We start from the raw sequence: 22220 nt of genomic DNA on the forward strand, positions 1-22220 counted from the left end.
CTACAGGTGAATTTCTACAGTGGCAAAATAAAATGTGCATAATGCAACTTTGAAGCAACAACTGAAAACAATGCTCGTGTTGTTCATAAGAGGTTAGTTAAGTAAATTAGGGTACAGTCACATAATGGAATATAATGGGGCTCTAAAGGAAGGTGTGGACGTTCTCTGTGAACTGCAGTGAAAAGATGTTTGACATTCGTGAAGTGTAAGAGCAAGCTACAGAAATGCCTGGAGAATCCCATGGAGGGAGGAGCCTGGTGGGCTACAGTCCACTGGGTTGCAAAGAGTTGGACAGGACTGAGCGACTTCACTCACTCACCCAAGCTACAGAAAACGGGAGAAAATAAGACTGTAGATTCATATTTTCCTATCCTTGTGAAAAGAAGATTGGAAAAATGAATAAAGATTATTACTTGTGTATATTTGTGGATGGGAACAAGTGTTATTTTTATATTTCAACTCTGTATATATTACCTATTAAAATATATATCAAAGTAAGACAGTGATTTCAAAAAACCAGTAACTTTATGAGGAAACGCGTAAGTAAATACCATGAAGAATCTTAGCTACTATAAAACTTTGGTCAAATGGCAATTTTCTTGAAATAATGTTAAGTGACCAAAATTTACTCCAAAAGGAAGGGAAAAAACCTAAATAGACCAGTTACCATTAAAATAGTTATTGAGGCGGGAGGAGCGGCAGCGGTCAGGCTACTCAGCTCCGCGAAGGCTCTCGGCGCGCCGCGGCCCTCAGGCGCCCGGCTCTCGCCCGCCCCGCCGCCACGATGCCCGGGACGAAGGTCAGCTCCGCCGAGGGGGCGGCGAAGGAGGAGCCCAAGAGGAGAACGGCGAGGTGGTCAGCTAAACCGGCTCCTGCAAAAGTGGAAACGAAGCCAAAAGAGGCGACGAGAAAGGACAAATCTTTAGACAAAAAAGTGCAAACAAAAGGGAAAAGAGTAGTAAAGGGAAAACAGGCGGAAGTGGCCAACCAAGAGACTAAAGAAGACTTGCCTGCAGAAAATGGAGAGACTGAAAACGAGGAGAGCCCAGCCTCTGATGCAGCAGAAGAGAAAGAAGCCAAGTCTGATTAATAACCACACACTCAGTCCTGTCAGTGGTCCCTGTTTCCATTCTTGTATAATCCAGAGGAATATTTTTATCAACTATTTTGTAACTGCAAGTTTTTTAGTAGCTCTAGAAACATTTTAAAAAAGGAGAGAATCCCACCTCATCCCATTTTTTAAGTGTAAATGCTTTTTTTTAAGAGGTGAAATCATTTGCTGGTTGTCTATTTTTTGGTACAACCAGAAAATAGTGGGATATTGGATATGGGAGGCTTTGATTGTCTTGGGTGTCAGCTTAACTTTCCATAGATGGGGGGTAGCTTTTATATCCTATAATACAAAAGCATACTAAATGGCAGTTTGGAGTCCGTTGTGCATTTAATGTCCTGAACATTTTAAATTACTTCTCTTCTACCAATAATTTTGGTAGAATTATTTCCTACAGCAAACCACTTTTTGATATTGGCTCTCCTGGTCAGAATTTTGTACATTATACTATAACATCTTTGGTCGTGGTAGTCCAGTTTTCCCAGTAACTTGGTTAATGTGCTGTGAACGATTGACAGTTTGGGTATGTAGTGTATATGATATTAAATTGTGAATCAGTGGGACTTATGATGTAACAACATATCAATATTTGAAGATATTGGTACTTGATATCCCGTTAAGGAAAGTTTGCTCCAAATTTTAAGCTGGAAAGTCACTGGAATAACTGTTAAGAATCACAACTACATGATATTTTAGATTTCTGGTATGTATGTGAAGAATCGTGTACAAATTGAAATGTCTGTGTAGTGATCCTCAAAACAACCAATAAAATCTCAGTTATAAAAGAATTCCTTGAAAAAAAAAATAGTTATTGATTTTTTTTTTTCAAAAGCTACATGCGTGCTAAGTACTGACTTAGATATAACAATAGTATAAAATGTGATGGGGAAGATAATTTCTGAATAGTGTTATTTCTAGGTAGGGGATTAAAAGAATATCAATAGCTAGAAATTCAGAGGGTTTCATCTCTTTCTGTAAAGTTTCATTGCTCATTAAAAAAAAACTAAAGAAAATATATGAGAAAGTTACTGTCTTTTAAACCTGAATGTGGGTAATTAGTGATGTTTTATTATTTTCTGTACTTTGTGTATTTGAAGTATTTCATAATTTAGAAAGATTTGCATATCTCTTGTTCACATAGAGAACTTTGTCACACAACAGTTACAATTAAATCTCTCTTGCTAGATTGTAAGCTCTTTGAGATCAGGATCCATACCTTGTTTTGAAAAAACAATTTTTAGAGCAGTTTTAGGTTTACAGAAAAATTAAGCAGGAAATACTGAGAATTCCCATTTACTGTCTCTCCCTCATCACTCCTCCTCCACTATAGTTTCCCTTATCATTAGTAGCTTTCACTGGTGTGTTGCTTTTGTTACAACGGACAAGCCAATATTGATACATTATTATTAGTTAAAATACATAGTTTATATAATGGTTAACTCTTTGTGTTGTACAGTTCTATGGATTTTGACAAAATGACATATTCACTAATACAGGTTCATTCAGAGTAGTTCACTGGCTAAAAATTGACTGTTTTACCTATTCATCCTTCCCTCCCTTCCCCCAACACTGATCTTTTTACTGTCTCTATAGTTTTGCCTTTTCCAGAATAACATTTGGAATCATACAGTAACCTTTTGAGACTAACTTCTTTCACTTAGCTAAATATATATAAGATTCCCTCCTATCTTTTGTGGGCTTCATAGTTCGTTTCTTTTTATGGCTGAATAATATACCATTGTATGGATATACTGCAGGCTTTTTTTTAGTCTGTTCACCTATTGAAGGTCATCTTGTTTGCTTCCAGTTTTGGGTGATTGTATGTAGAGCTGTTATAAACATTCAGGTGCAGCTTTTTGTCTGGGGGCAAGTTTTCACTTATTTGGGTGGATGCCTAGGAGCAGCCTAAAGTTTGAAATATACATTTACAATTAATCTAAATTCACTTTCTGGTAACAATATATGGCCTCATGGGTAATACCAGTACCTTATAGCAGAGCATTTCCATTTCCTCATCCTCTTTCCTTATAACATTTTTTGTCATTCATTTCGTTTGTTCATGAGCTTTAATCACCTCATATATCATTAGTACTATTATTTTAAACAAACTGTTATCAGTTAGATCAATTAAAAATAAAAGTAACTGAAAGATTTTATTTTACCTTCATTTATTCCTTCTCTAATGTTCTCCTTATGTAGATCTAAGCTTCTGACCTTTATCATTTCCTTCTTTCTGAATAAATTCCTTTAATATTTCTTGTAAGGCAGGTCTACTGGTGACAAACTACCTCAATTTTTCTTTGCCTTAGATTTTACTTTACTTTTAAATGTCTTTATTTCTACTTTACTTTTAAAGGATAATTCCTTGGATACAGAATTCTTTGTTGGTTTTCATTCAACACCAAATATTTCACTCTACTCTCTTTTGCTTATGTGATTTCTGAAGAAAATTCCAGTATATTCTTGTACTTGTTGCTCTATAGGTATTTTTCTCCCCTTTTAACTTCTTTTGAAAAAGTCTCTTCATCTTTGATTTTCTGCAGTTTGAATAGGAAATGCCTAAGTGTAGAGTTTTGTATTGTATTTAATATTTATCCTGGTTAGTGTTCTCTGACCAAGATTTCTGGATCTGTAATTTGGTGTCTGTCATTTATTTTGAAATATTCTCAGACATAAAAACTTCAAATATTTTTTTCTTTCTTTTACCTTTTCCTCTCGTGTTATTCCCATTATGTATACACTATACCTTTTGTCCCACATCTCTTGGATATTATATTTTTTATTATTTTTTCTCATTGCTGTTTAGTTTGGGAAGTTTCTACTGACATTCTTCAAGCTCACTGATTCTTGTCTAGTCTACTAATGAACCCAGAAAAGGCATTCTTCATTTGTTAGTTTAATTAATGAAAAAAAAATTTTTTTTGATGCTCTGGCTTTTTATTGTTGTGCATGGACTCTCTCTAGTTGCAGAGACTGGGGGCTACTCTCTATTTGTGGTGCGTGACCTTCTCATTGCAGTAGCTTCTTGTTTTGCAGAGCTCCAGGGCAAGCAGTCTCAGCAGTTGCAACGCATGGGCCCAGTTGTGGCGCACAGGTTTAGTTGCCGCGAGGCATGTAGAAACTTCCTGGACTAAGGATGGAACCTGTGTTCCCTGCATTGGCAGGTGGATTCTTAACCACTGGTCCATGAGGGACGTCCCTGTTAGTGTTTTTTGAAATCTAGCATTTCTTTTGATTCTTGCTTAGACTTTCCATCTCTCTGCTTATGTTACCTCCTTGGTTTTTAAAAATTGTCCAGTTTTTTTCATTAATGCTCCTAGCATATTAATCACAATTATCTTAAATTCCTGATCTAATAATTCCAAAATCTGTGTCATCTATAAATCTGGTTCTGATGGTTGACTTGTCCCTTCAGGCTGTCTTTTGCCTTTCAGCATGCCCTTTAATGTGTACTAGAAAGTCAGACATGATATATTAGGTAAACAGAATTGAGGTGCAAGCCTTTAGTGTGAGGTTTTACATTTGTCAGGCCAGGAGTTAGATTGTGTTCATTGTTTACGGTAGCTGTCGGTGTTCCTTGCCAGTCAATCTCCCCATCCCTACTACCCACCCTTTAGGCCACACTGTCCTGATTTTATCACCATAAGATTAGTTTTGCTTTCCTTGAACTTCATGAAAAGAACCATACAAGATGTACTCTGTGTCTGAATACTTTCATTAACATGTCTATGTTGAGTGTATTGCTCTTTATTACTAAACAGTCAGTATTCTATTGTATGAACATACCATGATTTGCTTATTCAGTCTCCTGTTGATGGACTGTTTGGGTGGTTTCCTTTGCTTTTGGCTCCCGTGAATAAAACTTCCAAGAGGCTTCCCTGGCGATCTGGTGGTTAGGCTCTGTGCTTCTGCTGCAGGAGGCACAGATTGATCCATTGTCAGACAACTAAGATCTCACAAGCCATGTGGTGTGGTCAAAAAAAAAAAAAAAAAACAAACCCATGAACTTCCAAGATTGTGTTCCCTGGAAAACAAATTCTGAATTGATTTTTCTACATAAAGGTTTCAACAGGTGTTGTTGAGATCAGTACTCATGGGAAATGACAGGCAGGATTGGGTGGAAGGAGAGATGGCACACAGCTGAAACTGGACTGGCCCTTCAGAGTTGCCCTCTGTGTATCAGTTTTCTTGCTGCAGAAGAAGTCACCCCGAAACCTGGTGGCTTAAAACAACCACAGTCATTTATTCTCTGTCGGAATTTAGAATTTGGAAGCAGCCTGCCTGCATAGTTCGGGATTAGGGTCTCTTGTAAAGTTGCCCTCAGATGGTGGCTGGAGCCGGGGTCCCCTAAATGCTTCTTCACCTGTGCGTGGTGCCGGGGCCTTGTGTACATGTGCTCAGTCTGACTCTTCGCAACCCCCTGGACTGTAGCCCGCCAGTCTCCTCTGTCCATAGGATCTCCTAGGCAAGAATACTGGAATGGGTTGCTGTTTCCTTCTCTGGGGGCTTTTCCCGACCCAGGGATGGAACCTGTGTCTCCTGTGTCTCCTGCATTGGCAGGCTGATTCTTTACTGCTGTTCCACCTGGGAAGCCCAGTGTCCGGGCTGGGAAGACTCAAAAAGTTGAAACAGCTTGAAGCTCCTCCAGTGTCCCTGTCTCTGTGTAGTTCCCCTCTTGGTGTCTCTAGCATGGAGGCCTCAGAGTAGCCAGGCTTCTTACATTGTCTCCTGTAGGCTCAAGCCTTACTAAAGTGTCTGTCCTGAGTGAGAAGGAGCTAGGTGGAGGGCAAACCACCTTTTATGGTCCAGCGTGGAAGTCACACAGCACATTTCTCCCACCATATTAGTCAAGACAGATACAAAAGTCCGCAGGATCCAAGGAGAGAACACAAACCTCCTTCTCAATGGAGAAGTGTCATCACTACAAGGAGAGTGAATGAGATGGAATATGCGGTACAGCTGTCTTTGGAAAATACCTTCTTTGAGGTTTTGAGGCTCAGGGATGAGCCTTTATTCCCTGGCATTGACTAGTCATGGCATGTGTCACGAGGCTCTTGTACGGGCTGACTCTCTTCAGTTGAGGGCAATTTCTAGAAAAGGATTCAGCTATTTTCTTAGTTGCCAACATCCCCCAAGGCTGGAGGAGTGAGTGCTTCAGTCCTAAAGGTGGCATGTGATTGATCACATCTACTGCAGGTACTAGAAACATTCAAGTCTCTTTGTGGACATATATTTCCATTTATTTTGCATATACCTCTAGGCGTGGTATTTCTGGTAGGTGTGTCTTTAACTTTATGGTAGTACCAAACAGCTTTCCACAGTGTTTGCTTTTTTTGAAATTCTCAGCCATTTGCTGAAGTTCCAGTTATTTCACTTCCGTAACAGCATTTGATATTGTCTGCTTTGTAAAGCTGTTTTAGTCAGGTGTGAGATGATATTTCATTGTGGTTTTAACTTGCATTTCTCTGATGACTAATATGCTGATCATTTTCATGTGCTTAGTACCCTTCTGTGTATCTTCTTTTATGAAGTGTATATTCAAGCCTTTTGCCCATTTAAAAAAGTGGGTTGTTTGTGTTCTTACTAATAATGTGTATTCTTTACAATTTACAATCCTAGTTTAAAGTTATAGAAACACTTCCTTTGTCAGAGAAGTACTGCAAACATTTCTCCCAGTCTGTGGTTTCCATTTTTATTTTTTTAATGGTGTCTTTTGATGAGCAGCTTTTAGTTTTGATTAAGTACAGTTTATCAATATTTTTTCTTTTATGTGTAGTGCTTTTTGTGTCCTCTTAAAAAAAAAAAATCTTTGTCCCAAAGTTCCAAAGGTATTCTCCTGTATTCTTAAAAAAGCTTTGTAGTTGTAGCTTTTCCTTTTGGATCTCTGGTCCATCTTAAATGGTGTTTTGAGTGTGGTATATTATCCAGTTAGTCTAGCACTATTTGTTGAAACAGCTTTCCATTTCCCACTGAATTGTCTTGGAATCTTTCAGAAGAATAAACTGACTATATATGTTTTATCTATTTCCAAGCTGTCTATTTTATTTCAGTGGTGTGTTTGACTGTCTTTATGAAGCTCTCATAATGTTTTGATTGCCATGGCTGTTTCAGTTCAGTTCAGTTCAGTTGCTCAGTCGTGTCTGACTCTTTGCGACCCCATGAATCACAGCATGCCAGGCCTCCCTGTCCATCACCAACTCCCAGAGTTTACTCAAACTCATGTCCATGAGTCGGTGATGCCATCCAACCATCTCATCCTCTGTCGTTCCCTTCTCCTCCTGCCCCCAATCCCTCCCAGCATCAGGGTCATTTCCAATGAGTCAATTCTTCACATGAGCTGGCTGAAGTACTGGAGTTTCAGCTTCAGCATCAGTCCTTCCAATGAACACCCAGGACTGATCTCCTTTAGGATGGACTGGTTGGATCTCCTTGCAGTTCAAGGGACTCTCAAGTGTCTTCTCCAATACCACAGTTCAAAAGCATCAATTCTTCAGCACTCAGCTTTCTTTATAGTACAACTCTCACATCCATACATGACCACTGGAAAAACCATAGCCTTGACTAGATGGACCTTTGTTGGCAAAGTAATGTCTCTACTTTTTAATATGCTATCTAGGTTGGTCATAACTTTCCTTCCAAGGAGTATATGTCTATTAATTTCATGGCTGCAGTCACCATCTGCAGTGATTTTGGAGCCTCAAAAAGATAAAGTCAACCACTGTTTCCACTGTATCCCCATCTATTTGCCATGAAGTGATGGGACCAAATGCCATGATCTCAGTTTTCTGAATGTTGATGTTAAGCCAACTTTTTCACTGTCCTCTTTCACTTTCATCAAGAGGCTTTTTAGTTCATCTTTATTTTCTGCCATAAGGGTGGTGTCATCTGCAATCTGAGGTTATTTATATTTCTCCCAACAATCTTGATTCCAGCTTGTGCTTCTTCCAGCCCAGCATTTCTCATGATGGACTCTGCATATAAGTTAAATAAGCAGGGTGACAATATACAGCCTTGACATACTCCTTTTCCTATTTGGAACCAGTCTGTTGTTCCGTGTCCAGTTCTAACTGTTGCTTCCTGACCTGCATATAGGTTTCTCAAGAGGCAGGTCAGGTGGTCTGGTATGCCCATCTCTTTCAGAATTTTCCACAGTTTATTGTGATCCACACAGTCAAAGCTTTTGTCATAGTCAATAAAGCAGAAATAGATGTTTTTCTGGAACTCCCTTGCTTTTTTGATGATCCAGCAGATGTTGGCAATTTGATCTCTGGTTCCTCTGCCTTTTCTAAAACCAGCTTGAACATCTGGAAGTTCACGGTCCACATATTGCTGAAGCCTGGCTTGGAGAATTTTGAGCATTACTTTACTAGTGTGTGAGATGAGTGCAATTGTGTGGTAGTTTGAGCATTCTTTGGGATTGTCTTTCTTTGGGATTGGAATGAAAACTGACCTTTTCCAGTCCTGTGGCCACTGCTGAGTTTTCCAAATTTGCTGGCATATTGAGTGCAGCACTTTCACAGCATCATCTTTCAGGATTTGAAATAGCTCAACTGGAATTCCATCACCTCCACTAGCTTTGTTTGTAGTGATTCTTTCCAAGGCTCACTTGATTTCACATTCCAGGATGTCTGACTCTAGGTGAGTGATCACACCATCATGATTATCTGGGTCATGAAGATATTTTTTGTACAGTTCTTCTGTATATTCTTGACACCTCTTCTTAATATCTTCTGCTTCTGTTAGGTTCATACCATTTCTGTCCTTTATTGAGCCCATCTTTGTATGAAATGTTCCCTTGGTATCTCTTATTTTCTTGAAGAGATCTCTAGTCTTTCCCATTCTATTTGTTTTCCTCTATTTCTTTGCATTGATTGCTGAGGAAGGCTTTCTTATCTCTCCTTGCTGTTCTTTGTAACTCTGCATTCAAATGGGAATATCTTTCCTTTTCTCCTTTGCTTTTCACTACTCTTCTTCTAATAGCTATTTGTAAGGCCTCCTCAGACAACCATTTTGCTTTTTTGCATTTCTTTTCCATGGGGCTGGTCTTAATCCCTGTCTCCTATACAATGTCACGAACCTCCGTCCATAGTTCATCAGGCACTCTGTCTATCAGATCTAGTCCCTTAAATCTATTTCTCACTCCCACTGTATAATCATAAGGGATTTGATTTAGGTCATACCTGAATGGTCTAGTGGTTTTCCCTACTTTCTTCTTTTTAAGTCTGAATTTGGCAATAAGGAGTTCATGATCTGAGCCACAGTCAACTCCCAGTCTTGTTTTTGCTGACTGTATAGAGCTTCTCCATCTTTGGCTGCAAAGAATATAATCAGTCTGATTTCGGTGTTGACCATCTGGTGATGTCCATGTGTAGAGTCTTCTCTTGTGTTGTTGGAAGAGGGTGTTTGCTATGATCAGTGCATTCTGTACTCCAAGGCCAAATTTGCCTGTTACTCCAGGTGTTTCTTGACTTTCTACTTTTGTATTCCAGTCCCCTATAATGAAAAGGACATCCTTTTTGGGTGTTAGTTCTAAAAGGTCTTGCAGGTCTTCATGGAACTGTTCAACCTCAGCTTCTAAAGCATTACTGGTTGGGGCATAGGCTTGAATTACTGTGATATTGAATGGTTTGTCTTGGAAATGAACAGCGATCATTCTGTTGTTTTTGAGACTGCATCCAAGTACTGCATTTCAGACTCTGTTGTTGACCACGATGGCTACTCCATTTCTTCTAAGGGATTCCTGCCCACAGTAGTAGATATAATGGTCATCTGAGTTAAATTCACCCATTCCAGTCCATTTTAGTTCGCTGATTGCTAGAATGTCAATGTTCACTCTTGCCATCTCCTGTTTGACCACTTTTGCCTTGATTCATGGACCTAACATTCCAGGTTCTTATGCTATATTGCTCTTTACAGCATCGGACCTTGCTTCTATCACCAGTTCCATCCACAACTGCGTATTGTTTTTGCTTTGGCTCCATATCTTCATCCTTTCTAGAGGTTAAAGCATCTGTCTGCAATGTGGGAGACCCAGGTTCGATCCCTGGGTCGGGAAGATCCCCTGGAGAAGGAAATGGCAACCCACTCCAGTATTTTTGCCTGGAGAATCCCATGGATGGAGGAACCTGGTAGGCTACAGTCCACGGGGTCTCAAAGTGTCGGACACAACTGAGCAACTTCACTTTATACATGGTAGTATGTATCTATCTATTAATCTCATAAGCATAATTTATCCCTCCCTACTGCTGCTTTTTATTAAAGTGGGCAATTTAGGGACATTGGCTGTGCCGTCTTAATAAATATGGAGAGACAGAATTTTAAACTATGACAATTGGAAATGGTAATGAAGATCTGAAACCATGGAAAAGCCGGTATGCTATATGTTCCATGAGATGGGCAATGGGAAAAGGTTCAGACTGTGCATATTCTCTGTTCTTTAGATACTTGATGCCAAAGCACTGCTTTTAAAACTCTCAAGTTAGAAACAACAAAGACAAGTAATTAAAACCATTCTTATTTTCTTTTCTAAGTTGATATCCATTTCTGAAAACGGACAGGTGGACATGTTCGTTTGACAAAGGTCAGCAAATGATATTCTGTAGCATATTTTAAATGGCCTTATATTTTTGACCACCAAAGTTTTGACTGAAAATAGATCCTTAACATTTAAGACCAAAAGGAAGGTATTTTTAAATTAATTTATTTTACTTTACAATATTGTATTGGTTTTGCCATACATTGACTTGACTCCACCACGGGTGTACATGTGTTCCCCATCCTGAACCCCACCCCCCACCTCCCTCCCCATCCCATCCCTCTGGGTCATCCCAGGGCACCAGCCCTGAGCACCCTGTCTCATGCATCGAACCTGGACTGGCGATTCACTTCACATATGATAATTTACATGTTTCAATGCCATTCTCCCACATCATCCCACTCTCGCCCTCCCACAGAGTCCAAAAGACTGTTCAATACACCTGTGTCTCTCTTGCTGTCTCGCATACAGGGTTATCATTACCATCTTCCTAAATTCCATATATGTGCGTTAGTATACTGTATTGGTGTTTTTCTTTCTGGCTTACTTTACTCTGTATAATAGGCTCCAGTTTCATCCACCTCATTAGAACTGATTCAAATGTATTCTTTTTAATGGCTGAGTAATATTCCATTGTGTATATGTACCACAGCTTTCTTATCCATTCATCTGCTGATGGACATCTAGGTTGCTTCCATGTCCTGGCTATTATAAACAGTGTTGTGATGAACATTGGGGTACACGTGTCTCTTTCAATTCTGGTTTCCTCAGTGTGTATGCCCAGCAGTGGGATTGCTGGGTCATATGGCAGTTCTATTTCCAGTTTTCTAAGGAAGCTCCACACTGTTCTCCATAGTGGCTGTACTAGTTTGCATTCCCACCAACAGTGTAAGAGGGTTCCCTAAAAGGAAGGTATTTTGATGGTCTGCTGGATCAGAATAAAGAGAAACAAACTATGACAAAAATCCCTTTGAAACAGGAAAGTTCAGAACCTGATGCTGGTCTCAGGGCTATATCCATGAGCAGGTGAAGTAGGAAATGTACTTTCTTGGCATGACTGTTCTTTCATGCCAATTAGATTATTTTGACTAATGATACACTCAAATGTAAATATAAGGAATTGTTAATACCTGGGGTCAAGCAAGGGGAGGAAGAAGAAACTTATGTGTTCCTCTGGGTAACAGATGTGTTACATTTATTATCTCATTTAGTCCTTATATAATCTCTATGAGTTAGATTTTTATTCTCATAGATAATTCTACTTAATCACACTTAGAGGTTATTAAGCACTTATGGCATGCTAAATACTGTGCTGAACATTTCACATGTGTTATTTTAATTTAAAAAATAGCTAAATAGATAGGCATTGATGTTCCCATTGTACAGATGAGGAAACTGTGTCTCTGAGAGTGTAATATTTTCCCCAGTGAACCACAGTCAAATGTGATGGAGCTGGTCTTGCTTTTAAAGTCCACACTATAGCATCCTGGGTCCCTAATCTCAGTTGGGCAAAGGAAGAGGTTGGGTTGATGGTGGAGTGTGTGATGCCAACTACATAGGTTATGTCAGCTACACAGATTGGGGAAAAGGCTTCATGTTCTGAAGTCTGATAAGCCAGTTTTTGACTCTCATTTCTGTCATTTGTAAAGAATCTGCATGCAATGTGGGAGACCCGGGTTCAATCCCTGAAATCAGGAGGATTCCCTGGAGGAAATGGCAACCCACTCCAGTATGCTTGCCTGGAAAATCCCATGGACAGAGGAGCCTGGCAGACTACAGTCCAGTGGGTCGCAGAGAGTCGGACATGACTGAGCAGCTGAACACTTACTTTCTGTCGTTTGTAATCTGCACGAACTTTGATTGAGTTCTATAACTTCTCCAAGCCTTTAAATAAGAAGGAGGGTGCTCAACTCATAATGGTTTTTTGCACATTAAATGTGGTAAAATGTCTAGTAAAGTGCCTAACACATAACAGAGACCTGGCCATTTTATGAGAGCCTTGTTTCTGCCTACTGATTGGACATTGTTTCTGATTCTTTCATGGGGGTGAATAGCCTGTGACCTTGGTTTTTAATTTTGCGTTGGTGCTTCCATCTAGTGAAAACTAAGCCACACAGACATACATACACATTGACACATGGCCCCACTAAAGACAATATGGATTCACATGCATTAGTCTCACAACCCAGAGCCTTGAGGCTCATGGGTATCTGGAGGGTTACCTAGGTCTGTATTTCCCAAACTCCCTGTGCTTAAAGCCAGTTTAAAAAATTTCCAACCCATTGCAGACCGTAATTCTGTAAAATATTGTCAAAATGAATTACTAGGAAAATGAAATGAAAAAACGATATAAACTAAAATCCATTAAAAATTATCAGATTCAATAGTGTAGAGCTGTTATATATGTTTTTGACCACTTTCAGTTCTTACCTCCCTATGGACCCTGTAACAATCATTGAACCAACACTGGCCCATGTATCATACCTTGAGGAGCGCTATTAGCTAAGATGGCCTGGCATAGTTAATTAATCCTGGCAAGTATCAATAGTAAGGGCTGAGAAAGCCACTGGCCTGCATGAACTCTGTCCTTTACGCAAGGAAAGACACAAACATGAAAAATGGAGTGGATACAATGTTGAGGAGGTTGAGGATCAGCTCAGTTCCAGCTTATTCACTTGCAGTTCCTTGCAAAGTGTTTAGACATTTTTATTAGGCCTTTTTGTTTTTAAAGACAGATAATCAGCATCTCAAAGCAGTCTCAAAATACCTCTAATGAAGCCCAGATTTTAACATTGAATGCCAGTAAATTAAGAACATTATTTCTGCTTCTAGAGTAGTCGGATAGATTTTTAACACATCCAGAAATGCTTTACCTGAGGTAAAATTCACAAGGATTTTGAAAAGGGGAGGGGTAGAAAGAAAGACATTTCAAGCTGTACTCCTAATTCCAAGGTATGGACTTGGGCAGGGCTCAAAGTCATTTTCCAGAGCACTATTTCTGAGAGATGCTCAAAGAAATATAGATATAAAAAGGCTCTTTGTCCAAATATTGTCTTTGGGAATAGTCATGTTTCAGGAAAGGGGACCCCTTCCAGGGCCCGAAACTGGGCTCTTGTCTAACACTCAGAAATGAATTGTCTGAGGAGACACATGTGCTGACAAAGCAAGAGATTTTATTGGGAAATGGCACCCGGGCGGAGAGCAGGAGGGTAAGGGAACCCAGGAGAACTGCTCTGCCACATGGCTCACAGTCTCGGGTTTTATGGTGGTGGGATTATTTTCTGGGTTGTCTTTAGCCAATCATTCTGACTCAGAGTCCTTCCTGGTGGTACACGTCTTGTTCAGCCAAGATGGATGCCAGAGAGAAGGATTCTGGAAGGTGGTTGGACACGCGGTGTCTCCTTTTGACCTTTCCTGAACTCTTCTGGTTGGTGGTGGCTTATTAGTTCCGTGTTCCTTACCAGGACCTCCTGTCGTAAAACAACTCATGGTTACTATGGTGCCTGGCCAGGGTGGGCGGTTTCAGTCAGTGTGCTTCCCCTAACAGTCACAATGATGATTATCAAGTTAAATTTTCTGGAAAGTTCTGGAATGAGCAAGTCTATTTCACTTTACTAATATGTTTATCAGTTGTATTTGACCTCTCACCTCTATTTAGTTCCAAGTAACTAGAGTTCTAAGCAACTCACTTTGGATCATGCTATTTTAAACTGTGATCCCTTTCTGCTGAGCATATTTGCATTTGGGTTTTCAAAAAAAATGAGCCTAGTTTACATTTCTGAGCCTAATTTACATCATAACCTGTTAAACTCTGGTGTCTGAAAATGAGAACTGCAGGGCAGCATTCACCAATTGGCACAGTTTAGGTACCGGCCTTGCAGGGTTTATAAACTACCAGTATGGAAGGGCCCAGTGTCTGCTAGTTGGATATCATCATGGCCTGAAAACATCTATTTTCTTCTATTCCCTTTCGATATTTAAAAAAAAAAAATTTTTTTTTTTGTTATCCTAGGTCCTTTACAAAGAAAGTGGGATTCAAATCCCAAGTTAATAAAGATGGAGTTGAAATAAAAATAATGACCACGAAATGTACAACTTATAGAAGGATTAGCCCCTAAAGACAGAAGGGTATTTCCCTGAAGAAGGCAGTTAAACTGTAGTCAGATGCAGAGACATCTTCTCTGATGTACTCCTGAGTCTTTAACTGAGAGAAAACTGGAAATAATTTTACTCAGTCTAATAGTTACTAAGTCTAACAATTATACTAAGTATAACTAATGTTACACTAAGTATTATGGACGGTAACTGTTTTGAAGAGCCCTGTACTCTTCTTATTTTGTTTCTGCTTCTGTATCCAAGCACCTGCTTTTGTGCTCTTGCGGGTGAGGGTTGAGGTTGCTATGAGGTCAGATTCAGAGACCTAAGCCTCATAATTGACTCAGTTTATATTTTCACTGTACCTTATCTTTATTCTCTCTGCCTTCTTAGGTTTTGCAGAACATCTCTAGATCACCACACCAATGGTGCCACTTGATACCGTAACTCATGATGACTATGGTGATGATGATGGTATGCAATGTATTTTCTGTGATGATCTGTGTCTTCTTTCTGGCAGGTGAAAAAAGTTGCTGCGACAACAGTGAGTCAACTTCTAGATGCTAGTGAAGATGTTTTACAAGGAGCTGCTGCTGCTAATAACGATGATATCTTTGCAATGTAAGTACAATTCCAGTTTGGAAGGAAAACCTCATGAGGTCCTGCTTACTTTCCTAGGTTAAAGCATTCAGTTCAGTTCAGTCACTCAGTCATGTCCGACTCTTTGAGACCCCATGGACTGCAGCACCCCAGGCCTCCCTCTCCATCAACTCCCAGAGTTTATTCTAACTCATGTCCATTCAGTTGGTGATGCCGTCCAACCATCTCATCCTTTGTCATCCCCTTCTCCTCCTGCCTTCAACCTTTCCCAGCATCAGGTTTTTTCAAATGAGTCAGGTCTTCACATCAGGTGGCCAAAGTATTAGAGTTTCAGCTTCAACATCAGTCCTTCCAATGAATACCCAGAACTGATTTCCTTTAAGATGGACTGGTTGGATCTCCTTGCTGTCCAAGGGACTCTCAAGAGTCTTCTCCAACACCACAGTTCAGAAGCATCAATTTTTTGGCACTCAGCTTTCTTTACAGTCCAACTCTCACATCCATACATGACCACTGGAAAAACCATAGCCTTGACTAGACGGACCTTTGTTGGCAAAGTAATGTCTCTGCTTTTTAATATGCTGTCTAGGTTGGCCCTAACTTTCCTTCCAAGGAGTAAGCGGCTTTTCATGTCATGGCTGCAGTCACCATCTGCAGTGAGTTTGGAGCCCAAAAAAATAAAGTCTGACACTGTTCCCACTGCTTCTCCATCTACTTGCCATAAAGTCATGGGACCAGATGCCATGATCTTAGTTTTCTGAATGTTGAGCTTTAAGCCAACTTTTTCACTCTCCGCTTTCATTTTCATCAAGTGGCTCTTTAGTCCTTCTTCACTTTCTGCCAAAAGGGTGGTGTCATCTGCAATCTGAGGTTATTGACATTTCTTCCGCAATCTTAATTCCAGCTTGTGCTTCATCCAGCCCAGCATTTCTCGTGATATACTCTACATATAAGTTAAATAAGCAGGGTGACAACATGCAGCCTTGACGTACTCCTTTTCCTATTTGAAACCAGTCTGTTGTTCCATGTCCCATTCTAACTGTTGCTTCCTGACCTGCATACAGATTTCTCAGGAGGCAGGTCAGGTGGTCTGGTATTCCCATCTCTTTCAGAATTTTCCACAGTTTATTGTGATCCACACAGTCAAAGGCTTTGTCATAGTCAGTAAAGCAGAAATAGATGTTTTTCTGGAACTTTCTTGCTTTTTCAATGATCCAGCGGATGTTGGCAATTTGATCTCTGTTAAATTAAAGCATTACAGAGGTATTTCTATTTCTCTCATGGATACACTAAATGGCTGATGCCTCTGGAGTGCAAACTAAAGCCGTAGCTTTCCACCTGATCTCATTAATAGAGTGGTAAATGTTAACTCTTGGTTCCAGGGCTGTTCATGGCCTGGGAGATAGAGTAACTGGAATGATTCAGATTAAGACTTGTTTTTCCCAGCCTTTGCTTGTGGCTCAGCTGGTAAAGAATCTGCCTGCAATGCGGGCGACCTGGCTTTGATCCCTGGATTAGGAAGATCCCCTGAAGAAGGGAAAGGCTACCCCCTCCAGTATTCTGGCCTAGAGAATTCCATGGACTATACAGTCCATGAGGTCGCAAAGAGTCAGACATGACTGAGTGACTTTCACTTCCCAGCCTTAGTCTGGCATGGCCCAGGAACCAGTGCATGCATAATTCTTCCAGCTCCTTTCTCAGTGCCCAGAGCTGCAAATAACATCATAGCTTTGCAAGACACTTTTCTAGCCCCCTGCATCTCCACCCCACCCTAATTCAGCTCTTCCCAAGATCCTAGTGTAGTTTGATTAAGCTTTCCCAAGGCTACACTGAAAAAAAAAAAAAAAAGAGGGTCCAACTCTGCCTGCTTTCTCTCTTTTCGATTCCTATGTCACGGATTACTTCTGGTTGTGCATTTATACTAAAACTCATGTACTTCATTCATGGACATTCTCTCACAAGGATTCATTGTGTTTTATCTTCTATACAGTTTTCTTAACTCTTTCAAAATTTAACTAAATATCCATGCTCATTATAGAAAAATAAGAAACTGTGTAGAAGACCAAAAATTTTAAAATTGTGTCATCTTTATTAACCCGTTGATATATATTCTTCAAGATTTTTCCCCCTCTATGTGTGTGTATCCTGCTACATACTCTTTTTAAGATTTCTTTTCTGATGTGGGCTAATTTTGAAGTCTTTCAATGAATTGGTCACAGTATTGCTTCTGTATTGTTTTGGTTATTTGAACACAAGCATGTGGTATCTTAGCTCCCTGACCAGGAAGTGAACCCACAACCCCTGCATTGGAAGGTGAAGTCTTAACCACTGGACCAGGGAGATCCCTAGTACATATTTTTTAAATTTAGGACTTGTTTTTGTTACTTAATAATACCTTATAACCATCTTTTTAATATAAATACCTATGAATCTGTATCATAAATTATAAATTACTGCATAATATGAGTGAACTATTAAGCAGTTCTCTGGTGCTGGACATTTAGATAGTTTCAAGTCTTTTAATATTTTGAGCAGTTGACATTCTTGTACATAATCTTTGTTTGCATGACCTATTATTTCTTAGAAGTAGTTCTCAGTTCTCTAATTTATTATAAGCACCTATTTAGTGTTGAGTTCTCAAAGTAGAAAAAGCATAGAGGCATGAAGCCAAACACTCACAAGATTATACTTCTGAGAGATGGTGATAGAGTTGTTGTAAACAATTGAACTGGTATATTTCATGACTTCAGATTTCGCTAGGAGTCTGGATCTTCCTCACTGGGTGTGTGGATCCTCCCGTTTTTCTTGAAGCTGGAGAAGGAAGCAGCCATGAGATCCAGAGTCTGTGTTCCGTGAACTCCCTCCAGAGCTGGAGGCTCTGTGTTTGCAGTCTTGCTGGAGGCAAAGGGGAAGAGTGGATGTTTTTGGTGAGAAGGCTGAGGAAAGAGCCATTGTGGGATTCGGCTGAGAAAGTCACAGATCACGAGACAGACGAAAACACTGTCCCAACAATAAACAGTTAGGGGTTTTACCGGCTTAAGGTATAGGGGGAAAAAAAAGACCCAAATCTGTGTGATTTATGTGTAAAGTCCTGATGACATCAAAGAAGGTGTGTAGAGGATAAATAAAACATTTAAATATAGGACACATTGAAATATGAAATGGTGTAACCACACTCAGTCCCTCTTCCTCCCACTCTGAATTTCTGGTCGACTTATTTTTCTAACGATGGATTATCAGTTTACCCTCTCCCAGGTGATCTTTTGCAGAAACATTTGTGGGCTCAGGTCTTTATTCATGTAGATAAGATTTTTGTCTTCAGCCTCCAGCCCTAAGATCAGGTCACCAACCCCTTAGCTTTCCTCAGGAGAAAAATCTTAGTGAGCTGCCAGCAGAGGTGATGTCTCTTGTCTCCTCTCCTCTTGGAAGGAGACTGTTACTTGAGGCAACTCTTTCACCGAACTGAGACCAGGGTGCAAATTCTCCTGATAGACGCCAGCCTTCATGGTGCATCTCACTCTGGCTTTTCCCTTCTTTCATTCTCAGTTTCCTTCGCTAAGCTACTAAGCTCCCCGTCTACACTTACAGGGAGAAGTGGACAGGGTTAGGGTAAAACAGAGGAGGTTGGTAGGGAGGAAAGAACCCATTCCAGTGGCAACAGAGTTCTCTAGCATCCTTTCATGCATTCTCTTGTTGTAAACTGGGAGGAGGCAGAGTGCTGAAGTGAGCCCAACCAGGGCAGGGTCTGTGCTGTTAGAGGCATTCTACTACAGCCAGTGAATCCAAGATTTCATTTCTCTATTTTAACACTTGTTGTAAAGACTGATTCATAACCTTAAAACTTTGCTGTTACATTCAGACTCATAACTGCTCTTGTATATCTATTTTTGGGAATGTCAAACTGCTTCCCTAGCACTGACTACCTTGTATTTATACATTGCACATTTCTGTTTGCATTTCTGGTCTACTCAGCTTTCTTCACTTACAAGACACTTATTTAAGTTATCTTAACCAAAAGAGATTTATTGTAAAGAGATTTATGGACCCACTACTGGACATATACTGTGAGAAAACCACAATTCGAAAAGACACATGTATCCTAATGTTCCCTGCAGCATGATTTACAATAGCCAAGACATGGAAGTGACCTAGATGTCCATCAACAAAGAAATATATAAAGAAGATGTGGTACATATATGCAGTGGAATATTACTCAACCATAAAAAAGAACAAATTTGAGTCAGTTCTAGTGAGGTGGATGAGCCTAAAGCCTGTTAAAGTGAGAAAGAGAAAGATAAATATCGTATATTAAGACATACACATGGAATCTAGAAAAATGGTATTGATGAACCTATTTGCAGGGAAGGAATGGAGACGCAGATGTAGAGAATGGACTTGGGGACACAGTGGGGGACTTGGGGACACAGTGGGGGTGGGTGAGAGTGGGACAAATGGAGAAAGTAGCATCAACATATGTATATACTATACTATCATGTGTAATATGGAGAGCTGGTGAGAAGTTGCTGAATAACACAGGAAGCCCAATCTGGCGCTCTGTGATGACCTAAAGGAGGGGGATGGGGGGAGGAGAGGGAGGCTCAAGAGGGAGGGGATATATGTATTATTATGTCTGATTTGTGTGGTTGTTTGGCAGAAACCAGCACAACATTGTAAAAATTAAAAAACAAAACAAATTTTTAAAAAGAGGCTTATTGAATCTCACTGGAACCTAGGAACAGCTTAATGATATAACTGGGCCATATGGACCCTGGAGCAGGGGAATGACAGGGTTTTCAATGCAGCTTTGATGTTCTCAGTAGAGCCGTTTGGGGTCTTTCTTGGTGTTTAATGTAATGGGAGTAGCCTTTGGGGTAAGATGGTCTGGATTCAAATCTTAGCATTGTTTTTTAGTAGCTACATGATTTAGGCCAAATTACTTCATATCTTTCCAAAGAACCTTAGATTCTTCAGTGTAACATATAGGAGTGACTTCAGGACTCACTTCAGTTGGATTCTGGTGAGGTTCAAATGAGATAATGTGTGTAAGTCACTAGCATAATAACCTGACTTTTCCATACTAAGTCTTGGGAAAAAAGCTTGGTAATTATCTTTATTATTAACGTGACTAATTGTGTATCTCATCTTTATTTATAGTTTCTGCCCTCTCATAATTTAACCTTTCCATGATGTAGGGGAAGTAAAAATAAAATCTTCTGCCAACCAAGAAGTCCTCTCCACAAAAGTAGAAGGAAAAGAAAACACTTCAGCTGTTGCATAGGCATTAAACCAGAATGTGATGAATATTCCAGGCAAACCCCTAAGACTGAAGCAGAAAGGAATCTGACCTCTTTATGTAGCTAAGCAGATAACACCCATTATATACATGATTTCAGACAGATAATGATAGTCCTCAATTAAGAGAACTTAATGGCACTATTTGTCACACACAGTTTGTCCTAAGTTAACCAGGTAATTGAGGTGACCGTTTGTGTTAGCTAATTGACTTTATCTAGAAGAAAAACAAATCTCTCATGCTTTTACGAAAGGAGGTAGTTTTGCAACTTGAATCAAGGTGCCCACCCACCAAAGTTGAGCTCCTGGTTTCCTACAAAAGCTGGGAGATGGGATGCTAGCTCTCTCAGTGTTTCCATTTCAAAGAAATCGTTCCTAGGTCCTTGACATTCCTAGGTCATAAGCCTGATAAAATACCAATCTAGTTTTCAAAAAGATTTATTTGCATTTCAAACAGAAGAGAAAGTGCCTACAAGTTTTCTAATGTAAATGCTCAAACAAAAAGGAGAGGAGGGAAATCTCTTCCCTTGTTTTCAACGGGAAGAATTAAGCGTCTCATTTTTGATTTGTATTTGTCCTTAGAATGATATACAGTCTTCCCCCAGTATCTGTGTGGGATTGGTTCTAGGATCACCCTCTCTTTTACCTCGCCAGCTCCCCGCAAATATCAGAATTCCTAGATGCCCAAGTCCCTTGATAAAATGGTGTAGTTGGCTCTCTGTATCTGTGGGAGGCTCCACATGGGCAGAGTCAACCATGAATGGGAAGCTGGGATATGGAGGGCCAGCTATAATGACCTCTCCATGTGTGCTGTGCTTAGCCGCTCAGTCATGTCTGACTCTTTGAGACTTCATGGACTGCAGCCCACCAGGCTCCTCTGTCCATGGGATTCTCCAGGCGAGATTACTGGAGTGGGTTGCCATGCCCTTCTCCAAGGGATCTTCCCAACCCAGGGACTGAACCCATGTCTCCCATGTTGCAGGCAGATTCTTTCCTGTCTGAGCCACGAGGGAAGCCCATGACCTCTCTGGTTCCTATGACGGCAAGGCTTTTCGGATGTAGCGGCTGCACTGAGAGGAAGCTTCCTGAGTGAAAGAGTCTGATTGCTTCTCCTCGTCATTTGTACTAGGTTGATGGCCAGCCGTCTGATCGACAGTCATCTGTCATCCAGTCAGTAATGACAAGAGGAAGATAGAATAATATGGGAAGAATAAAGGCCTTACAAGTGGCTGTGGCTAGAGCAACTCTTCAAAAGCAGCAAACACCACCTTGGATCTAGCACATTTTTCCTTTTAGCCTTCAAATGCCTGAAGGAGCTCCCCTTAGTATCCCCAGTGTTTCACAGGTACTAAGCTTTTAGTGGGTGCTCCACAGATACTGTTGGTTGAATGAATGTGTGAATTATCTTCTTAGCAGATTGGAGTTTTGTCAGGTATTCCTGTTGTTGAAAATAGCTCTGGAGTATGATTGTTACTCATTAAGTGAGAAATACATACTGTGAGTTGCTGAAAATTACAGAAAATGGTATTATGAAAGGAAAACTTGAGTGTTTCCATAGGAATGATTATCACATTCTCTTTATGAAGT

The 22220-nt window shown here is 40.1% G+C and overlaps 1 protein-coding gene across 1 annotated transcript; it reads left to right on the forward strand.

Moving 5' to 3' along the window:
* The first annotated feature begins 784 nt into the window (after positions 1–784).
* On the forward strand, positions 785–1090 carry LOC133050032 (non-histone chromosomal protein HMG-14-like). Its single transcript, XM_061134145.1, has one exon. It carries the CDS (start codon positions 785–787, stop codon positions 1088–1090), a length of 306 nt encoding a protein of 101 aa, XP_060990128.1.
* Positions 1091–22220: the final 21130 nt, after the last annotated feature.

Source organism: Dama dama, chromosome 31 (genome assembly GCF_033118175.1).
Source record: "Dama dama isolate Ldn47 chromosome 31, ASM3311817v1, whole genome shotgun sequence".
NCBI classification, from domain to species: Eukaryota; Metazoa; Chordata; class Mammalia; order Artiodactyla; family Cervidae; genus Dama; species Dama dama.

Coding starts and splice junctions, on each gene's coding strand:
- LOC133050032 (XM_061134145.1), top strand. CDS start 785: ATGCCCGGGACGAAGGTCAGCTCCGCCGAGGGGGCGGCGAAGGAGGAG.